The 21,553-nt window shown below is 40.1% G+C and overlaps 1 protein-coding gene across 1 annotated transcript; it reads right to left on the reverse strand.

Annotated features, from left to right (window-relative positions):
- Positions 1–9,000: 9,000 nt before the first annotated feature.
- Positions 9,001–20,244, reverse strand: LOC140240319 (calmodulin-regulated spectrin-associated protein 1-like). The gene is made up of 4 exons (XM_072320102.1): positions 20,178–20,244; positions 14,136–14,388; positions 12,368–12,469; positions 9,001–9,395 (listed from the first exon to the last, which is right to left on the reverse strand). Exons 2-4 carry the CDS (start codon positions 14,217–14,219, stop codon positions 9,090–9,092), a joined length of 492 nt encoding a protein of 163 aa, XP_072176203.1. The 5' UTR covers positions 14,220–14,388; positions 20,178–20,244; the 3' UTR covers positions 9,001–9,089.
- Between the last annotated feature and the right edge of the window lie 1,309 nt (positions 20,245–21,553).

Here is a 21,553-nt window from a genome sequence, read left to right on the forward strand (position 1 = left end):
TTCTACACTATTTTACACAAGTCCACACAGTAGACTGTATTCATCTTGGGCAATTCCAAAACTCTAATTGACCCAAAGTACACTGTATTTGAGCGAGCATGAACTTCCTATAACTAAATACTCAATAGGCCTGTCTTCATCAGACCGAAGTCACAAAAACGCATGCTCTTTTGTAGTATAATAGGAAATTAGCCCGATGTCAAATTGACCCACTGTTTGTGCAATGAAGATGCAAAAATACAGGTAGAGCTGGCTGTGATCGGGAAAATTTCCCACAAAATCTTGGTCTAGTTTGTGAAATAGCGCACTGATTGGGTTGTGTCTCCATCACCCCAAAATTTTCTTGATCCCATCATTTGAATTGTGCGCTGCACCCACATACGGAACTCTACGTACAGTTCTGTGGCTGAGCGAGTTGAGTTCTGACGCAAAGTACGCAAGCATCGACTTCGGCCAATTTCCCAAGCAAGCCGTTTTCGAGCTGATGAAGATGCACATAGTGGGCTACTGTAGAAGCGGATATTTTCACACAAGTAATTTCTCGTGCTCAGCCGGGTAGGATGAGTTTTCCATGTTTTTAATTTCGCAGAATCAAGACATGAACTATAGGAATATACAGTTTGCATAGCAAGCAAAAATATTTGCATGCTTTTATTTTCGCGGTAGTTTCTGGTTGCGCGAAATGCAAACAAATTTCAACACCCTGAAAATTTCCACTTTTACAGTACATTTGTATTTTCCTAAACCCCAAAATAGCCCCCTGAGTTTGAACTTAAGTCTGATGAAGACACGCCTACACAGATAGTCTTGTCCTTCCAAGAGACTACATGTATAATGCAGCTGTAGGTTCTGTGGTAGATTGCTCATCTGACATTCATACATGTACACTACAATTGCACTATAATGAGAGTGCCCAATGCCCACATAAAATAAATCTAACATACAGTACTCAAAAGACTACAATCTATTCCTGTATCTAATTCTATGACACCACTAAATTATGCTTGTATGATAGAATCAAAATCTAATAAATGGGTAGGAATCAACCATGCCTGCCTCTTCTGTTTACTCCATTTTCCCTTTTCATTTTTTTTTTTTTTTTTTTTTTTTTTGTTGTTGATAAGTTTGAAATTCCTGTGGCTGACATATTTGTCCACTGTGATTATTTGCAAGGTGGGTGACAAAGTAAAAGCCTTCAGAACCATATCAGTTATTATTCCCACCTTTTAACCTAGAAGATCACAGTTCACTTGCAGTCTACAATGAGCAAGCACTCTTTGATCGCAGCAGTTTTAACCTCTGGATGCACAACCACAGTGCTGTGCATTTGAGGCAAGTTTGCTTACATTTTTTTTTTTTTTTTTTTGGTGGCTTTCCTTTCTGATTCTCTATAGATCTTGTTTGTAAATTTTTACCTTGAAGTGGATCAACTGTTTGCAAACACTGTATCCTGGTGTCAAGGCACACAGTGTACAATGTACAATTGTACATCCATATGCATAATACATGTACGGCTTACAATGTATACCAAGGATTCCACGGCCCCTAAAAATTTGCGTTCTACTACAGTGATAAATGAATGAGAACATTGTGCCTTTGATACCCTAACAGAAACGACATACGTGTACAAGTAGGCCTACCATGTAGCATGGCTACAAAATTTACATGCTTCCAACTGATGGCTGCTAATTAGTTCTGATTTTAAATTGATTGACATACACACAAATGTACAGTACATCTTTGAAACAGTCAAGAAGAAACTCAGCACTTTACTTCAGTGCATACAGAATTACTTACACATGACTATGCAGATGACAATAACACTGTATACTACTTGTAGGGGCCTACATGCAGAAACTTCAGATGAAACAGAATTTTGCGTTTTGCTAGAAACAGACAAAGAATACAACAGCATTCAGATACACACAAGACAGAGCTAGAATGCCCTTTTTTAAATAAATCTATAATTTTTAGTTGAATACATACTCACGTACACATACAAAAGTTTTGTACGTTGTATAATACATGTACATGTACTGTACATGTATGATGCAGAAAACACATTCAAAATGTAACATTTCTGAAACATTTAATGTGCAATTACATTTTGTACAGCGCTGTAAACGAAATCATTATAGTTTCCTACAGAATGTTAACCCACAAAGAATAGCATGTACTGTACAATACTGTTCGCAAACCAGATGCCTCCATCCCACCCCCACAATATGATCCTACGGTGTAGTACTGTGAAAAGTGTTTGACTATTTCCGATTCAACATATTTCACTAGTTCTCTGTTCTCGTATTGAAAATGCCTGGGACACTCCATTCCACTCCTGAAATGTGTTTTTCTGAATGGTGTCAATCCCAGCATTCTTCGGTATCTCATCCAGATCCACAGTGTGCAGGTTTCAGGGTCACCTCCATTGTTCCTTTGACCTTTGACACATCGGAGTGTGAAGTCTAGCCACAGCATCTGGCCCCTTTGTATGTAGGTAAAAATGAAAACATACAGCCACCACCTACATACAGTGTAAAATGTATGCCTCACTACACATCATGGCATTGAGCTCTACAATACAATGCAGGACTCCTATTAAAATCTCCATTGCAAACTGCCATGCAGGTGTACAGTACAGTACATGTACCACACATGGCACTCAACCATAGTATCAAGCCTACAGCGTACATGTGTACACATTACGTACAACACACTGTATTAAAATCTAAAAAAATCTTAAGTATCATTTGGGGCTTTTTTTTAATAGAAAGAGGTTTGCAGAGTTTCAAATGTAGCAACCTTTGCAGGAGATGGCATCTGATCAATTCAAACTTGAGATCAAAATTGAACATTTAAAGGCATAATTTACCATTTGCAGATGAAACAAAAACCCAACATGAGTGCTTCAAAATAGTTCTACAATATATGAGTTGAGAAGAGAAACAACCAATGTAAAAATTTGAATCAGTAAAGTATTGTTAGCTACAATTTGTATACAAAATGTGAAAAAAAAAAAGTTGTAATGAAAATATTTCCAGACTAAACCATCTACAAATATGGTTTATTGAGACAGTGGTATCTCCTTGTATTTTAGGCTTTATTGCAAAATTTTTATATGATAGGACGTTTTGTGATACAACTGACCAATACATGCATCAAATGTGATATCTTGAACATTTTTTTAAATCACTGCTCCCAAACATAAACAGGACCTTTAAGGGGGTGAGCAAACTTTTGCTTCAAATCAGAAGTAGGCATATGCCTCAACCACTCAAACATGTGAGGCAATTACTTACATGTGTATGCATTCCATCACATGCTTTTCTTGTTCAAATTTTGTTTTGATCTTTTCTCCTTCAAAAGCACCTGATGAAATGCCTTTGAAAATATTAAACAGGTTTGTTCACAGATGGTCCTTCTTTCAGAACCTGTACTGTAATAGTCATGATGAAGCACCAAATGGAAGACAGAAAAAATGATCATTTTTCAATCTCCAGAAAACAATGTAATACAACCATACATGTACACATGTGCATGTTTGCACAGCCTAGATAAGAAACTCCTAAAATTTCTAATATTCTATCCACTACAACAAAAACTGGAGGTCTAAATGACAGATAACTCCAGGGTAGTCTTAAATGCATTCAAGTCAATGATGGTATGATAAAGAGCATACAAAGTCTTTAGTATTCATGTAGGCAGCACAAAACTACATATTGTACAGAGTGAGCAATGAGTCATTTACTCGGGCAGACATTTTTCAAATGAATTCTTGTCTCTTGGGGACTCCACAGACTTTGGTTTTCAGCTTGTCTTCAGTGAGCATGATCAAATTTTTTACACTGTATGTGTGTAAATTCTGGCGGCAATGTCAAAAGGTCTTATCCTCACAACATAACCTGCATCATGTCTCTTACCCACAACCCATGGGCACAGTTTTACAGCCATCGGTGCTGAAACAGCCACATGCTTGCTGCAACTGTGAAACACCTGATTGTAGGTTTATGCGGTGAGCAGGGCTGTCACTTGTGCCACTTTCTCTCTTTGGAACAAGTGTACACTGTACATGTAGGAACTGACCTGGGGAACTACATCATGTCAGTACGTATCACACTCTCACACATACATCAATGGCTAGAAGAAATACATGTATAGGCCTACATCTGTACAGTGTACGTATGTCAACTGGGTTGTAATCCCACCCACCCCCCCCCCTTTCAAATTAAAGTGAAAACATAGTTTTGATAAGAGTTTGAGAACCCGTCTTGCACCATTTCATATTTGCTTGCAATATATCGAAAGAGGCTACCAAGAAACTTACCAGGCTGACGTGACTTGCCGGGAAGATGAGTTGCTTTATTCCAGACGGATCCAGGTTAACTCGGTCTCAGTAACAATTCAGCCCTTCATGTATTTCAGACAATTTGCACGCAGTTCGTGATCGCCGTATTATATATTGTACATACATCTATTTGTAGGTGCACGTTCATTTCGTATGCGCATGTTGTATCAACTCGGCCCATAACTGTGACCAGCCAGAACGCAAAGCGCTCCCATAGCAAAACACTGCAAAATCTAGAGGGACAGCTCGGCCCTGCCATCTACAACTGTACATGTAAGCGAGGCCAAGTTGTCCCCGAGTCCGAGTTGGTCTGACCTCGATCGGGTGAGTTCTGAGATGCGAACCTTTTTGGTTAATATTTCACATTTTCGTCGTTACCCAACAAATATCTCATTATTGCAGCCTTATTCCACACATATCTTAGGCATACGTGTACATATTGGAGCAAAATTTGACAATTTTGCAGGCGGGCCAGAACTATGTTTTGCCTTTAAGTTGTATACTGTAACACTACACACAGACATTATTGAACATGAAGCACAGGTGTTCATTCATCAACTTCAAATTCAATGTTGCACACAATGGTTTGATATTGCTGAACATAATACGTACATTATTAGATGTGCCTAAAGCCCGCCACACACTACATATACGACTCACGACCTTACGACTGACAGACTTTGACTCCTAAATCAATCACAATAGCCTCAGAATAAACATGCTTGTTTATCTCAGATCCAAAGTCGTATAGTCATGTGCTGTATAGTGTGCAGCAGACTTTATAACAGTCATAAAAGAGCTGATTTTCAAGATGTAGATAATCTATCAAAACTCTCTCTGTATTCGAGTGTTGTACACATTATCACAGTTTATCAACATCAATTCGTAACTGTATCACTGGTTCAATGTCACCGGTTGTAAGTCAGTCACAGAAGCAAATTTCAAGTATTACACTAGTATTGGCAATTTGTAATCAGAGACTGGCAATTTGTAATCAGATCACAGCAAACACTGATGTAAATTTGTTTGACCTGCTGCACTGTACATATTGTAAACAATATTTCATTTCAACACCATCAAGATTTCCCTTCAAGTGTAATAGCGATGGACAGTGACATGTGTTACAGGATAAGAGGAATGTAGGGCCTATTTGACAACGGGACAGAAGCAAGGTTGACATTATGCACAGTAAAGTGTGGACAAGTCTCGAATGGCCCACATACAAGTCATGTACATTGTAATATTGTGTGAGCATTGTACTCAAGTGGTAATGATGTAAACACACAAGCAGACACACACACAGCACACACACAGACACTTGTACACAATTGTATGTACACACTTACTAGTACATGGTGACCTCTCTTTACACACACACCCTCCCCCACCACCCTGCCAATTCATTGAATGTTTACTGAAGTTTGGGGTTTGTTTTCATCTGGCTTTGAATGAAAGTGGGTCAAGCTTATTTGTGATGACGGAAGAGGAAAAAAAAAAGAAAAATCAAAACCTGTTGAATGGAGATCCATGATTGGACACTGAACAACAAGGAGGGGAAGAGGGTCAGGGACTGAGGGTCCAAGGGAAAATGGGAAAGGGGAGTTCTACTGGGACTGAGTACAGTACTGGATTCAAGGGGTAGAGAAAAGTGGTACAAAGGGTTTGGTGGCACATACAGTTGTACACCATGCAGAAAGGGCACAAAAAAACTCGGTTGATTATTAAAGGTCTGTGTCACATTTTTACTCACTGCAGAGGTCGGTACACAAAGTTGACACAAAAGGCGCTGTCAGACTGGCAAAAGATCGAGAAGTTTAAGATCGCGAAGTTTGGGCCATTGGTACACTGTACGTGCGCAAGAAAGAGCGCGCCGTCCGATGGCTAGTGATTGTAATGTAACAATGCACATCTGTACATGACAATGGCCTTGCGCTTCGGAGACACCGCCCGCAAACAGATCGAGAAGTTTCGAGGGAAGTTTCGTGGGAAGTTTGCGGTCACACTGGCAAAACTTTGAGATCTTACAGATCGCGATCTTAAACTTCTCGATCTTTTGCCAGTCTGACCGCACCTAAATGCTCAGGCTAAAACTTGTCATGTGTGCAGTCATCATGTAGAGTACACAGTACGCACAAGACTGAATGTTGCCTAAATGCATGTAATACAGTAGATCCATATTTGTGTATACTCATGTCCCAATACATACTGTATGTGTAGTTGACTTTCAAATGCAATACAGTTTGTGCTATAAATGTCTGAACAGTTAGAGAATTTGAAATGGTGTTTCGAGACATGAAAGATGAAGCCTTGTCCTACAGGACTGTATACTGGAATTGTTTTGCCTACAAGTCAACTAAAAGTGACACCGTTAAAGCAAGACGATGCTAACTTTCATCTTAATAGAAACTTTAACCCTTTGAGCACGAGCTGATTCTGCTATAAGAGCATTTCCCATAGACACCTGAGTATATTCGGGACTACATGTAGTCTTCAACAGGCTAAGAATTGCATAATCAATAATGCACAAAGAGGAGATAGATTCACATTTCGATCTACTTTTCTATTATGTGTATTTAACACTTGAAGACACACAAACAGAAAAAGAGAAAATGTAAAATTCTAACATTGATCAAAGCATGATATCACTTTATATCAGCCACATCTTGGCAAATGATGCCAGGTTGGCTCAAGTCTGGTACAACTGCCACGATGAAAGCAGCCATTCTGCCGAATAGTGGGCAAAGTAGTCAGTTTTACTAGGGTAGGGAGTGCTTACTGTGTACCATGGCATTGCTCGTGGCAATGGCTGCAGTGCCTTTTTGTCCACACACCTTGAGTACTGTAGGATGTGTCTGTACTGTGAATGGATACATTACGGAACGCATTATGTATGTACAGGGGCTGGATGTGCTGAAGAGCAATGCGCCTGTCTGTATTTACTCCCTGGCAGTCATCCATCCATACAGAACACAAAATGTCACATTGGTGCCCCTATCTTTACACCCATCCCACCCCCTCGCCCCCTGACCTCCCCCCCCCCCCCCCCCCAACTCTATTCTGAGCAGGGAAGATGGATTCTCACACATGTACTAGCCTATCCCACACCCAAATATCATCCCAGTGCACACAAATTTGTGCGTGCATGCAAGTGTGTATACTGTGTGTGTGTGTGTGTATGTGCATGACTCATTCTAACAAATGTATGCACAGACAGTAGAGCAGCCCTATCACGACTCCACAGCCCACATCACATTATAACGCCATCAACACTGGGTGGACCGCCACGAACATTCCTCTGTGTGGACTCACTATTAACTTAACAAGTGGTTACAGGGCTTCGCTTTATTTTTAAACACAGAGCAACCCTGGCCAGCCTAGGGGATAATTGGAAACGTGGTCGGATACCCTGGCAGCGTTCTCCAAAATATCTGAATCATATGACCAAGCATTCTACACACATCATCTGTTCTACACACATCGTCTGTTCGAGCGGTAAACAAAATTCTGAATCATCCAGTGTCGTCGTCGTGTCACATGATGCTGATCCCAAGTTTCGTACGTGTATCTTACCTCTCATGCGCTCAGTGGTTTATGGATACATGTTATACCAAACATATGAGCCTGTCCACATTTCAAACTGTTTGTGCAATTACACACTTGTTTAGATAACAAGCAATTGATAAACAGTAGGGCTTTTCATACACCACGATCCATTCTTTTTTTCATTTCTTTTCTGATGTTATTTTTTTTTCTTGTGACTGTGAGTAAACAGTGGGTTGTCCTATTTACTGTTCATTTTGTGTCATGCATGACTAATTGCTGACAACATGAAGATCACATCAAGCATGACATTCGAGTGTAAATTTATGGAGCTTGCATAACTATGTACACAACACAATACAATAGCTCATGTGAATGTGACATTCCTGCATTCCAGAAAACACTCACAAATAACAAATTTCAAAGACAGATGCACACACACATACACCCACACATGTACACACATCAATACACACACCAGCCCATCCCCTCAATAGTACACCCAAGCCACGGGATAGCAATTGTGCAGGTCATGCAAAGACCATAAACCTTTATAGACAGACGATGAATTTCAGATTACAGACTTAGCTGAAGTCTAGCCAGAGTAATCTAATTTTAGCCAATTGTGTCAAAAACTTGACCTTATAATAGGTCCGCCTGAATCATATCCACATTTTCAGGACTGTATGCCAAAAATATGCACACTGCAGTAAACAGATCTAGCCATGAAGCCCTACATGTACGTATGCACTTTACTGCTGTGGCTGGGTGGTTAATGCCTGATTTAACTTTCATTCTTTAGTTGAGATTTTTTTTTCCCCTCAATTCTAACTAACACAAGATTATTTCGGCAGCAGTTTTTTATTATTTCTTATGTCAGCAACTCTCCATTGACAAAGACATATTAAGACACTTCTGAATAAGACTTTCTCTTTTCATAATGGATCTATTTCTTTTTTCAACATCTCTTTTAGGAATATGCATGTATGAAAGACCTAGAGAGACACCAGTGTTTTCAAATTTCAATGATTATTCAACAACAAAGTATATGCTGACTGAAAAGATGTTGTCATGATAATAACTACTGAAAGGATTCACAGAAGACACTTCAATTCCAATCTGAGATGAGAGAGTGCAAATCATTTTTAATTCATTGATGTCTTGCCATTGAAATACATACGAGTACAATTCAAAATTTCATCCGCTGCTACACAAGACTTACCATCCGGCAGATACACCTATTTTGATATCTGATAATATGATATTGAACGGAAAAGATACATTGCATGGGACTCACCAATTTGATCTTCTGCGTCTGTGACAGCATCGACTCCGTGACCGGCTGGCCGCGGTCGTCGACGACGTAGATGCCGCGTCTGGACAGGCCCTGGATGATGGCGACGTGGCCCTCCCAGGGGTGGATGGAGGGGGGAAAGATGTTGGAGCACACCCTGCTGTAGAGCTCTCCAGAGGCCAGCTGGTAGATGACCGAGGGTTTGACGTGGTCCTCTCCCTGTGGGTGAATTCACACAGTAGTTCGGTTCACGCCACGTTTGTAATCTTCGAAGTTTTGACCTTCGACGATTAGCTTGGAGTCGGTAAAGGTTTAAAATATTTGTGCAAAAACATGCAGACACATGATAGCATCCCAGCTTGTTAAAACGTTCTCTTGTAAGTTGTATGCAACTACACAGCATGACAACTTTATTTAAACCCTTCGGCCCGAATTCACGAAGGTGGTACAAATGAAACCATGGTTTAAACCATGGACAAAATCTATGGAGCGCCAAGTGTCGCATGGAATATTTCGTTACGAAATCAGTCATTTCGTCAATGAAATGATTATTTTGTAACGAAATGACAGCGCTTGGTAACCAAATGAACACTTCGTCCACGAAATGATAATTTCGTTAACAAAACGGTCATTTTGTCGACGAAATGACCAATTTCGTAACGAAATATTCCGTGCGACACTTGGCACTCCACAGTTTTTGTCCATGGTTTAAACCATGGTTTCATTTGTACCACCTTCGTGAATTCGGGCCTTCAAGTTTATTTTGTGGCAGGTGGGTTGTTGGTTTTTTTTTTTATATTCTTGAGACCTATGCATAACACATTGTAAGTCACCTGAGCAAATTCTTTATACACATGTTGATTCTTCATACAGATTACAGGACAGACATGTGAACATACATCCAGGTACATTGTACAAGCACATTAAATTTCTTATAATACTGCTAAACTGTATACCGGTACTGTAAATCTTTTGAAAATCCAGGTGGAAAACTTGTACATTTACAAGTACATAGCATGATAATACATCTGTTTTTATATTTCACCCATGGGTATACAAACATGTAACAGGTTATACAATAAATGTAGTTTTGTATGCATGTTTGAAATATCATGATGTACAATCAAGTAGGTCTACATTGTATATCATTGGTATAGAATTTCATCCCTAAAGGTACAGTGTACAGGTACAATGTATGCATACTACACAGTACATTTGCTAAAAATCTATGTAATGGTAGCATAATAGCATAATGATAGTAGTGGAAAAAAGTTAATTTATTTACTATATTCAAACATACAATGTACATCGTACATATGGGTCTGTCAATGTACAATGTAAACACTTATTTGAGCTTTTGCTACCACTTAGAGAGAAAACAGCTGAGGTCTCACAGTTTATATGCTGACATTTTGAAATTGTATACACTGCAAACACTGCTAAAATGATGCCCAAGTTGATTTTTCAATTCTTCTGTGATTGATAAATTTCTGCAGGCAAAGTCTTAAAAAGTTCAAAGTCTGCACGGACTGAAAAGTGGAGATGGCAAATAATCTCTTGAAGTACCAATACATGTACTCCATAATTTGATAACAGATTTCACATACAAAAACTATTTAAACATTATTCCTAATACCTTTGTATGGCTGCTTTTCTTGTTATCATTTTCACATCTTCCTCGAGACAAAGACTTCTTCTACAGCATGCAGGTGCATTATCAACACATTTGTGATGGATGCAACACTTGTACAGCAAGTACACTATGTGTATGTTACACTATTAAAAGCAGCAGATTCACAAGTTTTGGATACATTACCCTGTCATTTGTTCCAATTGTTTTTTTATAGCCCACTGATACATGGGACTATTGCATGGCAAAACATCAGCTACAGATTGTACCAGAATTCACTCTAATTCTTTCATCAATTTTGCAGCTCTCTCAGCTCCTTCAACATTTTGGCTAATAATGCTTTTGTGAAATTGTAACAACAGGAAAATATTCACATGACACAATTGAATGTGCAATGTTGTATGGCTATACCTCGAAACATTTTCAGATTGCTATGTAAAGAAACAGGAACATGTTATCACTTTCAATCAGTTACTTACGATAATAACTACGGATAGGTCCCTTAGCAGAAACTTTGTAAACATATTCTCATGGTCTGGTATACATTTATGTCACTTCCAATATACAATATACAGTGCAGTTGTACCCAGAGTGAATACGAAATGCTTGTGTGTGGAGCTACAAATTTTGTACAGCTGTATATCAAATATTTTATACTAAATACTGTACATGTACAATGTAGCTGGAGTGTGAAGTGAATCTGTGTGAATGCTGTGTATGCACAAGCATACATGTGTACGTATGACAGCTGTACAGTGTACAAAAATTACATACACTGTACACGTAGTGATAGTAAATACAACATGGTAAGCACTCAGAATACTCAACCTACCAATACCATTCTTTTCTGTCGTCTATCAATAACATTTCTTTCAGCTATCAGAAATAAAGATGGATCACATCTGACAGTTTCATGGAATTGAAAAGCCATTTGTGGAAGAAAATTAGATTGAATTTCATATAATAAATAAGCTGATCATGGGTTTGTTTTCAACCCAGCTGCCAGTATACCAGGATGTCTAACCATGAGAATACTGGCAATGTATGAATGCCATCGTAACAATATGTACTCTAAAATGACATTTTTTCATCAATTGATCTTTCATAAAATGAAATTGGAAGACTGCAATGGCTACAAAATAGTCTTCCTTTCTATACTTCGTGTTATGACATACATTGAAAAATAAAATTATCAAACCAGATCACGCATACAGAAAAACAAAATCACACATATGTTGTATGAACAATGACAATAACAAAAGAGTTCAAAAAATAACTCCATGATTACAGGCTGTTGCATTGTACAATAATGTATGTTTTGATCAAAACTAAAAAAAAAAAGGTCTTGCATTACATACTGTACATGTACATGTACAAATCATGCGCCCTTCATGAACACACCCTTATCAAGAAAATAACCTTCTGCTGGTATTGAACTCAGGAAATAATATTGAACATGTCCATGGACAATGTAGATACACTGTAATCCTAACCTCACAGTGAACTTAGGCACAAATTATTACATACACGTAGGCCTACAGAGATTACAAGGCTAGCTCACCTCATTATCCTGATAGAGCGGATCAAGCAGGTCAGGGGGTGGATCTTCCCTCTCTCCGTATGCCCTGGACACTAGCCACGCCACAGACGAATTTAGCTTGGCCTGTCAACACAAGACAACATTATCGATTGATACCTGTACACTTGTAGTTCTAGCACGCACCATGCTCACATTATCAATGAGAATTCCCATCTTACAGAAATAACAATCTTTTATTAATATCAAATGACATCTATGTACAACCAAAATTATACAGCACATACAACTTTCGTCTTGCGTCTTGATAATTAATTAATCAATAATTGAAATAAAAGAGAAAGACGGGCAAGAATTGTTGCAAAATCAGATAGTGTGGATATGGATGCAAAATGTACATTTAAATTACAAATGTGTCTTTAAATTGAAAAAATGAATTTCATTTGTATTACAGCCTACATGGAGTCAGAAATCAAGATTACTACATGTAGGAAAATATACGAAATTGCTGTGACAGTTGTCAAATGTCTGCAGAGTCATTTTAAAGCATTCCATGGGGAGCATAAGAAAAATTTAATATAGTGCACTCCCATTATAACGAACATGGTTATAACAAAATTCCGGTTACAACGAAGTCAAAATTTAGGTCACGACATTATCCACTCTATGAATTTTTATTGTTTATTTGCTCGGTTATGACAAAATTTTGATACAATGAATAAAAAACTGAAGGTCCCACGGACTTTATTATTATGGGTGTCCACTGTAGTATAAATCATATGAGTGAGAGTGCTTGCTTGGCAGTCTTCTGTAATTGTTTAATATCCCTGATACACATCTTCAGAAGTTGTGATGAAAATCTGTCAAGAATATAAATCACTTCCTCTATTAAACACTTAAATTGTATGCTAAATTGTAACAGCAACAGAAAAAATATAGTTCACAGTACCCTGATCAAGACAGCTACAGTGTAATTCTTATAAAATGCAGCGATAAAGTAAATGAACTGATATTCATTTGCATGAAGCTTTCAAATTGGCTATATTTCACCTACATGTACAATGTAATAGAATGTTCACTGAACAATTGCTTTTGTTATGCAACATCCATGCACAATGCAGCTTTCTGACTTAAGGTACAATGTGAATTATCCATAAAACTTCGTAATGTCTTTTCATCAAAGACAAGCAGACAACTAATAATAATCCTCCTTGAAACTTTCAAGACATCAAACACAGAGCCAGCTCCCTATTCAAACAAGCACAAGAGTACAGTGCACCCAGCACATCTGATTTTGTCTACTAAACATCAAAGAAAAGGGCAAAAAACAAGATGGAAGTTTCAAACTGTTTCTTATGGTCAAAACAACAACCATAGGATTCCTGCAAAGTCAAAGGCATGATTAATTACATGCCAGAACAGCACATCATCCACCTATTCTGTACATTCAAGTACTTTTATGCATGGATGCACATCACCGAGGGGCAAATATTACTGGTTTAACATTACACCCACTTCTATTAAAAGTATGTTATCCAAGGCAGAATATCCTGAATGCAGTACGATTGCAACTACAGTTGAAGAACATTTTTACCAAGCTAAATTTTGCACACAGCTCACGAGATTCACTCGAACAATCAAGGGTAGCACATGGCCATGGCATACATAGAAAGAGACCATTTGGCCTCCCTCATCAACTGGCCACAATCTTTTAGTTTTACATACTGCAGCAACCGACTCGCAACAAAACAGGGAGCAAAACATCAGGTACAGGGTCGGGCTTCAGCCTTACCTTTCTGAAGTTGTAGTTTTTAAGTGGGACCAGGTCTGGGACAGGATCCATGGTGAACCCTCCCCGCTCCGGGTTGTCACTCATCAAGTGATTACAGCACACAAACTCAGCCAGTCAGTTGACAGAAACAGAGGACAGATCCCAGTAAGTTGGATATTACGCAACAGAAATCAAGCTTATATCCCAAGTAATTTTGATCCGTTAGCATGGTAAACATTCATCTTCTGCTGGCTTGTGCAAAGAGTACATGTACCTGAAGACAAAAACAAAAAACAAAAAAAAAGTTTATTAAAAAAATTGCAATACAACAAATAAAGCAAGCTGCACATATTTGTTAAAATCAACTGTAACACTGTCCAAGATTTGACGACCAGCTAGGGTGTATATGTTGAAACCTATGCTTTTGCGCGCGGTCAAATTTTGGCACAGGAGGTCGAACCTTTGTGCGGGATTTTTTTTTAAATAAAAAATAACAAATAGATAGCCACAGGTTCAAAATTAAGAAAGTATAACATTCAAGGTTAATTTCAACTAAACTATCATATGTCTATAAAGTGAAAAAAAAAAAGAAGATACATATGTAGCCACAAGACTCAGACCATCCAAGTATAACTGCATTCTAATGTGTGCTTGAAATCAATGTACACATATGTACAATGTATGCAACACAACATACACTCATCGTATGGTATTGATCAATAATGACATCTAAAAAGATATTTGTCCACGTCATATACACTCACTACTTTATTAGCCGGTCTAGAGTCTAGATTGAGATGTAGTCCCAACATTCATCATGTATGCAACACACAGCGCATGATCTGATTCTGATATTTGATTTTGAGGGCTACCCTACAGTACAATTGTAGATGCCATGGCTTTGTATAATAAAATGTCCAAAATGTTATAAAACTCCGGATCTGACAGATTTTTCTGTCTAACATTACATGTAGGGTATCTGATCATGCGCTGCCAACCTTCGGACAAAATGCGCCCCTATCTTATAACACACAAGTCCCATAGAACACAATGAGTCGCGCGCCAAAGCTATTTTGACTCCGCATTTTTGTGCCAAAAATCGCCTTTATTGCAAAATCCCCAGTCCATGCCGGTATCGAATCCTAACAAATTTGGTATTATATGAAAGAGGAAGTTTTGCTCCATATCTTATTAAAGTGCTGGTACATGACTCCAACGATAAATTGGTGTAAATCAAAAATGTTGTTAGAATCACACCTATCTCGATATCTCGGAGTCTGCTTCGGTACTTGTACCAGCGTGTGGCATGCGAGTAGTTTAGGATATGCTGAATCCGATGGTGCGGTTAGTTTTACGCTAGCTCCATGTCTTGGGGCGGGGATACTGCCTAGAAGACACCCCTTCTCATAATCTTTTTTTTTATCACAGTGAACGTTTTAGGCCTGGCTTCGTATAGACTGTATGCAAGATCCACAGCAACGTTCGCACAAAGGCGCTCATGCATATGTAAATTCAACACCCAGCGCTGTCACATGGCCTTTGGCTTTAATGGACATTAATTCAAGGAATACACATAGGAGTCAGGACCTAGATCTATATTTCTCTGAAGGAAAACCAGGGTAAATGGGACATAAAGTTGAACCTCTCGTATCCGGACAAGTCGGGACCGGGGCTCATCCGGATAAGGGATTTGGCCGGATACAGGAGACTTAATGCTTTAAACATGTACATACACATGTACTGATGTAGCCCATTGTAGTACCACATGTAGTAATGTGTATACTGCAACCTTTTCATTGTTACACTCAGTAACAGACCCCAAAATAGAGGTTCGTGTCTGCAAGAATGAAATCATTTTCTTTTATAAATTCTTGGAATGATTTATCTAAATAATTATTAAGAAATGTATCAAGTAGATCTTGAAAATAAACCGTACTCGGCAAAGTCGACTGTAGGTCGCCATTGTTTATAGATTGAGTTGGGAATCCCCCTTTCCTCCCGTAATTATTTTAAAAAATCACGGCGAGATTGCGTCCATATAATAGAGAGATCCGGATAAAGGGAGGCCGGATAAGAGAGGTTCAACTGTACATGTAGTTTCTAGATCTAAAAATTTACTTACAAAATAGGCAGTGTATACAACCACACGCGTGTGTCTTTACCATCCAGCCACCACACGAGTGTGGTTGTAGCCATGGCCCCGAGTCGCTGGATACAGCCACACTCGTGTGTAATGTACATGCACATAGGGATACACACGCGTTACGGAGAAGAGGATCGCTGTGCGTGCATATCAAACACGTAAACGCCACACAATCAGCTTGCTCACAAAGTGATGAGAGTAACCTCATTTTCATACCTTTTAATATTGTTATTTTACAAATATATTTTTTGCTCCATTCTCGTGTTTGCTTGATATGATGGGTTTAGAATTAATAGCAAAGTTACAACTGCCGCTAAATTGGGGGACTTTGGATTGACATCGCTAAACTGCTGATGGTGTGCTAGCGATCGCTCAGTGCAGCTGCAGCCTAGCCAGCGCAGTTGTGCCGCCCGCCGCGCCCGCCCTGCCCAGCAGGGACCTGGACCCGCGCACCGGCTGCCTGTGTACGCTGGATCATGGATGCGCGATTTGCAAGTACCCGAACGAACGAAGGCGAAGTCTCAATAACGACACGATTTATCAAAATCAATTGTAACATTAATTAGGGTGTCTGAAGCATTTTTGTAACTTTTGAAATTCTCTGAAAAACGAATTGTGAACTATTTTATATGAAAGAGGATTGCATCATTAAGACACATTTCAAATTTCATGGCGAAACAATGTTTCTATCTCGAGAAATTTAACTTTCAAATCACAGCAATATTACCCCACTTTTCTCCGAGAACGCTCCAAAATGTGTCCAAATCATTACGCCGGAAAGTTGCATTCGCGTGTGGATCTCAAGCAATCGGATAATGAGCGTACAGCGCGGTTAGAAAATACGCGTAACAAGCGCTGAAGCCACTCCCCCACAATGTCGTCACACCGCATGTGGTGTTTGTGTATGTATGTGTGTGTGTGTGTGTGTGTGTACACGTGCTCGCTACTACCCTTACCGTGCCACACAGCGCAGTTGTTAACATTACAGACCCACACAACCCCCAATCATCGCGATAAAGCTAGCGCGAAAGCATGCTCTTGTCGGCGTACGAGAATATATGCGCCAGCTAGCCGACCGTTCCCATGCCTTTTTCACAGCGCGCGCATTGCTACCTCGGGCAGCTAGCCTTGCCATCGCGCGCAGTATCAGTACATTAGCAGCTCGCGGATCGCCGCCACGCACGCATCATGTATGTGATGCCTGCGCTGCACAGGAAGTATGTCGTCCAGCAGCTTCTTGCATGAAAATGACGCCAAATTACCACCATCCATAAAAGCATTAAAGAGCCTACAGGCTATAGTAATCTTTTGAAAAAAAACTCGTAATAGGTCTACTCGATCGTACTCACAGTTTCCTGTTCAATCGTGTCTTCCACGCGTAGGCCTGGGAAGGAATACTGCTCATTTACGATCGATCTGTGGCTCTACGTATGCATACAACTTATTTGTTTGCGATAACTGGCACATCGGCTGTCTGAGAAAAGCGAGAGTCAATGTTGTCAATAGTGTTTGGTTTGTGACTGTGGTTGTATGTATTGAGTCTACACGAAGGTACGTGACATTTAGCATTGTCCATTTGTAAGCTGTGGAATCAGTGTGTATCAATTAAACATCGTGCGTTGCACGATCATGCTGTTGACCGGGGTAGCGCTGTAGCAACACAAGCTAGCTGTCGACAGCGCGTGCCCTGCCATGCTGTTCCTGCCGCTGCGCTGCCTGGCCGACCTGGCTGTGCAGCGACAGCGAGGAGTAGCACTACAGACGCAGTCGTATGTATACGTATGGTACACACACACACGTACACACACACACACACACACACACACACAGGCTTCCTACATACACACATCATGCACACGCAATCCAGCTTCGCGCCGCGAACGCCATGTGGCTGCGTTGCGTGTTGAATTTAAATATGCATGACCCCAAATACGCGAATGTTACCATGGATCCTTGCATACGAAGCCACGCCTCGAACGTTCGCTGCAGCCGAAAAATTATTGCAAGGGGTGCTTTCAAGACAAAATCCACAGTCGAAGACGTGGAGCTAGCGAAAAACTAACCACACCATCGGATTCAGCATATCCTAAACTACTTACATGCTACACGCTGGTGCAAGTACCGAAGCAGATGCCGAGATATGGGGATAAACGTGTTTCTAACGACATTTACACCTATTTATTGGCGGATTCATGTACCAGCGCTCTAATACATGATGGAGACAAACTCCCTCTTTCATATGATACCAAATTTGTTAGGATTTGAGGTCGGCATCGACTGTGGAAAACTCAATAAAGGCGAAATCCGGCTCAAAATCGCTTGCCAAAATCGGCGCACTTCGCGTTTGCACGGCGTCCTATGGGAGTTGCGTGTTGTGAGATAGGGCGCGCAAAGGTCCGAAGGTAGGGAGGGCACGATCCGACACCCTACATTAATTCACCTCATCAAATCAAGAAAATGAGAATAAAGTCAGAAATGAAAAAAATATATATATTTGTCCAGATGGTGTGATAATATTAAATGGGATTAATCTAGGAGGCAGGTTCATGTTCATCGCTTTGCTGTGGTGCATGATCGCGTGTTGATGTGGCCGGCCACACACACAGTCCCACTACGCAATAAAAAGCTTCTTCGTGTGTGTGAATGTACATTACACACGAGTGTGGCTGTATCCAGCAACTAGGGCCATGGCTACAACCACACTCGTTTGGCTGGATGCTCAGCGGGGTATACCCAACCAACTCTCGCCTTCACACCATAAGGAGCAAAACAAGCCCAGGATGCCTCTGTGGCTACACTGATGAAACAGTGACCCACCTGGTGGGCAAATGCTCACTGTACCAAACCCTTAGAGACAGCTTTCTCACCAAGTGGCCAAAGCAATGGAAAACAAACCTCACCAAAACCGCAACACCACCCGAATGCTTCACCAGACTCACTCTTCTTGGATCCTGCTGCAACTCCACTATCTCCCTCTCTGACTGGAAAAACCCCTCTCTGTTTCATAATGCATCTCTGAGCTTTCTTTTCGACATACATAACAAACGTACAGCTATGTAGTTCTATTAACTGTTATCCCGTTGTTAGCCCGTTGTTATCCTGTGACCTTGTGACTATTCATTCTTGACCTCACTCTGCAACTTTAGCAGTTCTCCTGACTGGAGGAATTCAAACAAAGAAGAAGAAGAAGGTAAAGACACACGCGTGTGGTTGTATACACTGCCTACAAAATAACCAGCACCAGTTGTGCATCATATGCAAACTCATTTTTCCCAAGATTGCAAGAACCGTAAGAGAATGGAATAATGAATTTCCCCTCATATAGCTCATCACCATGAACTCTTTCGAAACAGAATTAGGAATCTAGTAGTAGAAAAGACCATAAAACTAGCACCTTTAAAAATTAAGTTGCAATTGTGGCATGTGGCGACTGGCCGAACACGACCGCGATCCGACACACCCCCATTCCATGGCCACTCCAGACCAAGCTAGCTAAAATATGCTAAATAAGCACCTCTTACTTAGTCAGGGCCTTTTTTTGGAGGATGTAAGCTCCACCAAGTATAATAGCAAGTTAGTTGCCAAGTACACTCAACAACACGATCGTGGATGATTGATTCGACTCCGTCCGAGTGCACACAGTTGCACACAACCTTCCCCAACCAAAATACACATGAACAGCAAATGAATGAATGCAACCTGTGCAGTGCAGCGCACGTCTGTACGCACAGTGGCAGACATGTATAGGCGCAGGCGGCAGCAAGTAAATGGCCAAAATGTTGATGTTGAACGGCGTCTGGGAATGTTCAGTTTCTCACAAAATATGCTAATTTCCCTTGCTTCCTTCAGTCCAAATTATTGGATACATAATTTAATGTACACCAAGTCAATGGATCTATGAAGAACATCACCTTACTTACCTCAAACAATCCTTGAGGACCAGAAATTCGATAAAATAAGGTGAGTTAAGGGACCTCTTCAGCCCCTTCCGTTGAAGAAATGTACGAAGTATCGATTTCGCTGCCACCAATACTTCAGGTTTCCTTCAAAGCGTATACGTGGGAGACAGAGAAGGACCGTTCATTTACACGCGAAGCGAAAACAGGAAGCAAAATTTAGATCAGCGAAAAGTGATATTATGCGCATGCGCTCTAATATCCAAATGAGCAAGCTAACTGCACGACAGGTGGCAGCATTTTCCAACTTCCACCTCGGTCTGTCGCTCTATAGTAACTGCAAATTTCACTCTCCACAGAAATCATTTCAGTTGTGCCTGATTACCCCCAAACTCTAGATGCAGGACATTAACGTGGGGATAAAGTTCATGTAGGTCATAATAAACTATAAAAGCATTTTTACACCAACAACATAGGCCTTGATTACATTTCAAAAGGGGGAAATTGTCGATCATTCAATGTTGGTTGTATCTTATCTCATAACTGCACGCTATCATGGACTTTGGAAATGTCTTTCTTTTTTTTTTAAAGCTATCAAAGTATCGCGTTATCGTGAAGATTATTAACGAATTGTGTAAGCGGAAATATGACTGTTTGCAGTCTTACCCTTTATTTCTGAAAACAGGGTCAGTTTCACATTGTGGACATTGTGATCACATTATACATCAAGCATAATGTTTGGTCCCAAACAGCATAATCAAGGACTAGTAATGATGTTACGGTGAAACGTTCATTTGTGATACATGCGCAGGAAATGCTATTACACAAAGCACTAACTTCTTTGGCAAATGAGATTTCTGGAATATTCTGCACCAGTGGTTTGGGTGCTGATTTTTGTGGTAGGATTTTTTGTGGTGGTGGGGGGGGGGGCTTCAAGTATGCCTAACAAGAGATAATTTATTCACTGACATAGCAACGCACCTGGCTCATTGCATAACCATTGAAAGTGCCCTTTTTCTTCTTTGGAGCCCCCCCCCCCCCCCCCCCCACGCATGGCCGCCATAGTGCTCTGAAGTCAGGTTCATCTATAGTTTCGTATCGTCTGGATCACTTTCACACAAATGGTGTGCAGCATATTAGTGTGCAGACAGTATTTCTAAATTTGATTGGGGCGAGATGATGAAAATTATTCATCACGCATGTGTCATTTAAAACAGACCTACCCTAGATAAAATGTTCACACACATTTCAGGTGTTTGCAAAACTTGAATAACATTTTCTTAGTTGATATCCGTTGCATGAAGAGAAGAGAGCATTGCACTTCTTGAAACATTTGGAATCTTATATTTTCAGATTTAATTCACATGAAATCTATGAAAGGAATATTTCCACATAACTAC

The sequence above is a fragment of the Diadema setosum genome, chromosome 16, assembly GCF_964275005.1.
Source record: "Diadema setosum chromosome 16, eeDiaSeto1, whole genome shotgun sequence".
Taxonomy (NCBI): domain Eukaryota; kingdom Metazoa; phylum Echinodermata; class Echinoidea; order Diadematoida; family Diadematidae; genus Diadema; species Diadema setosum.

Coding starts and splice junctions, on each gene's coding strand:
- LOC140240319 (XM_072320102.1), bottom strand. CDS start 14,219: ATGAGTGACAACCCGGAGCGGGGAGGGTTCACCATGGATCCTGTCCCA. Junction 12,470..14,135: donor AAAACTACAACTTCAGAAAG/GTAAGGCTGAAG, acceptor TTGTGTTGACAG/GCCAAGCTAAATTCGTCTGT. Junction 9,396..12,367: donor CGCTCTATCAGGATAATGAG/GTGAGCTAGCCT, acceptor ATTCACCCACAG/GGAGAGGACCACGTCAAACC.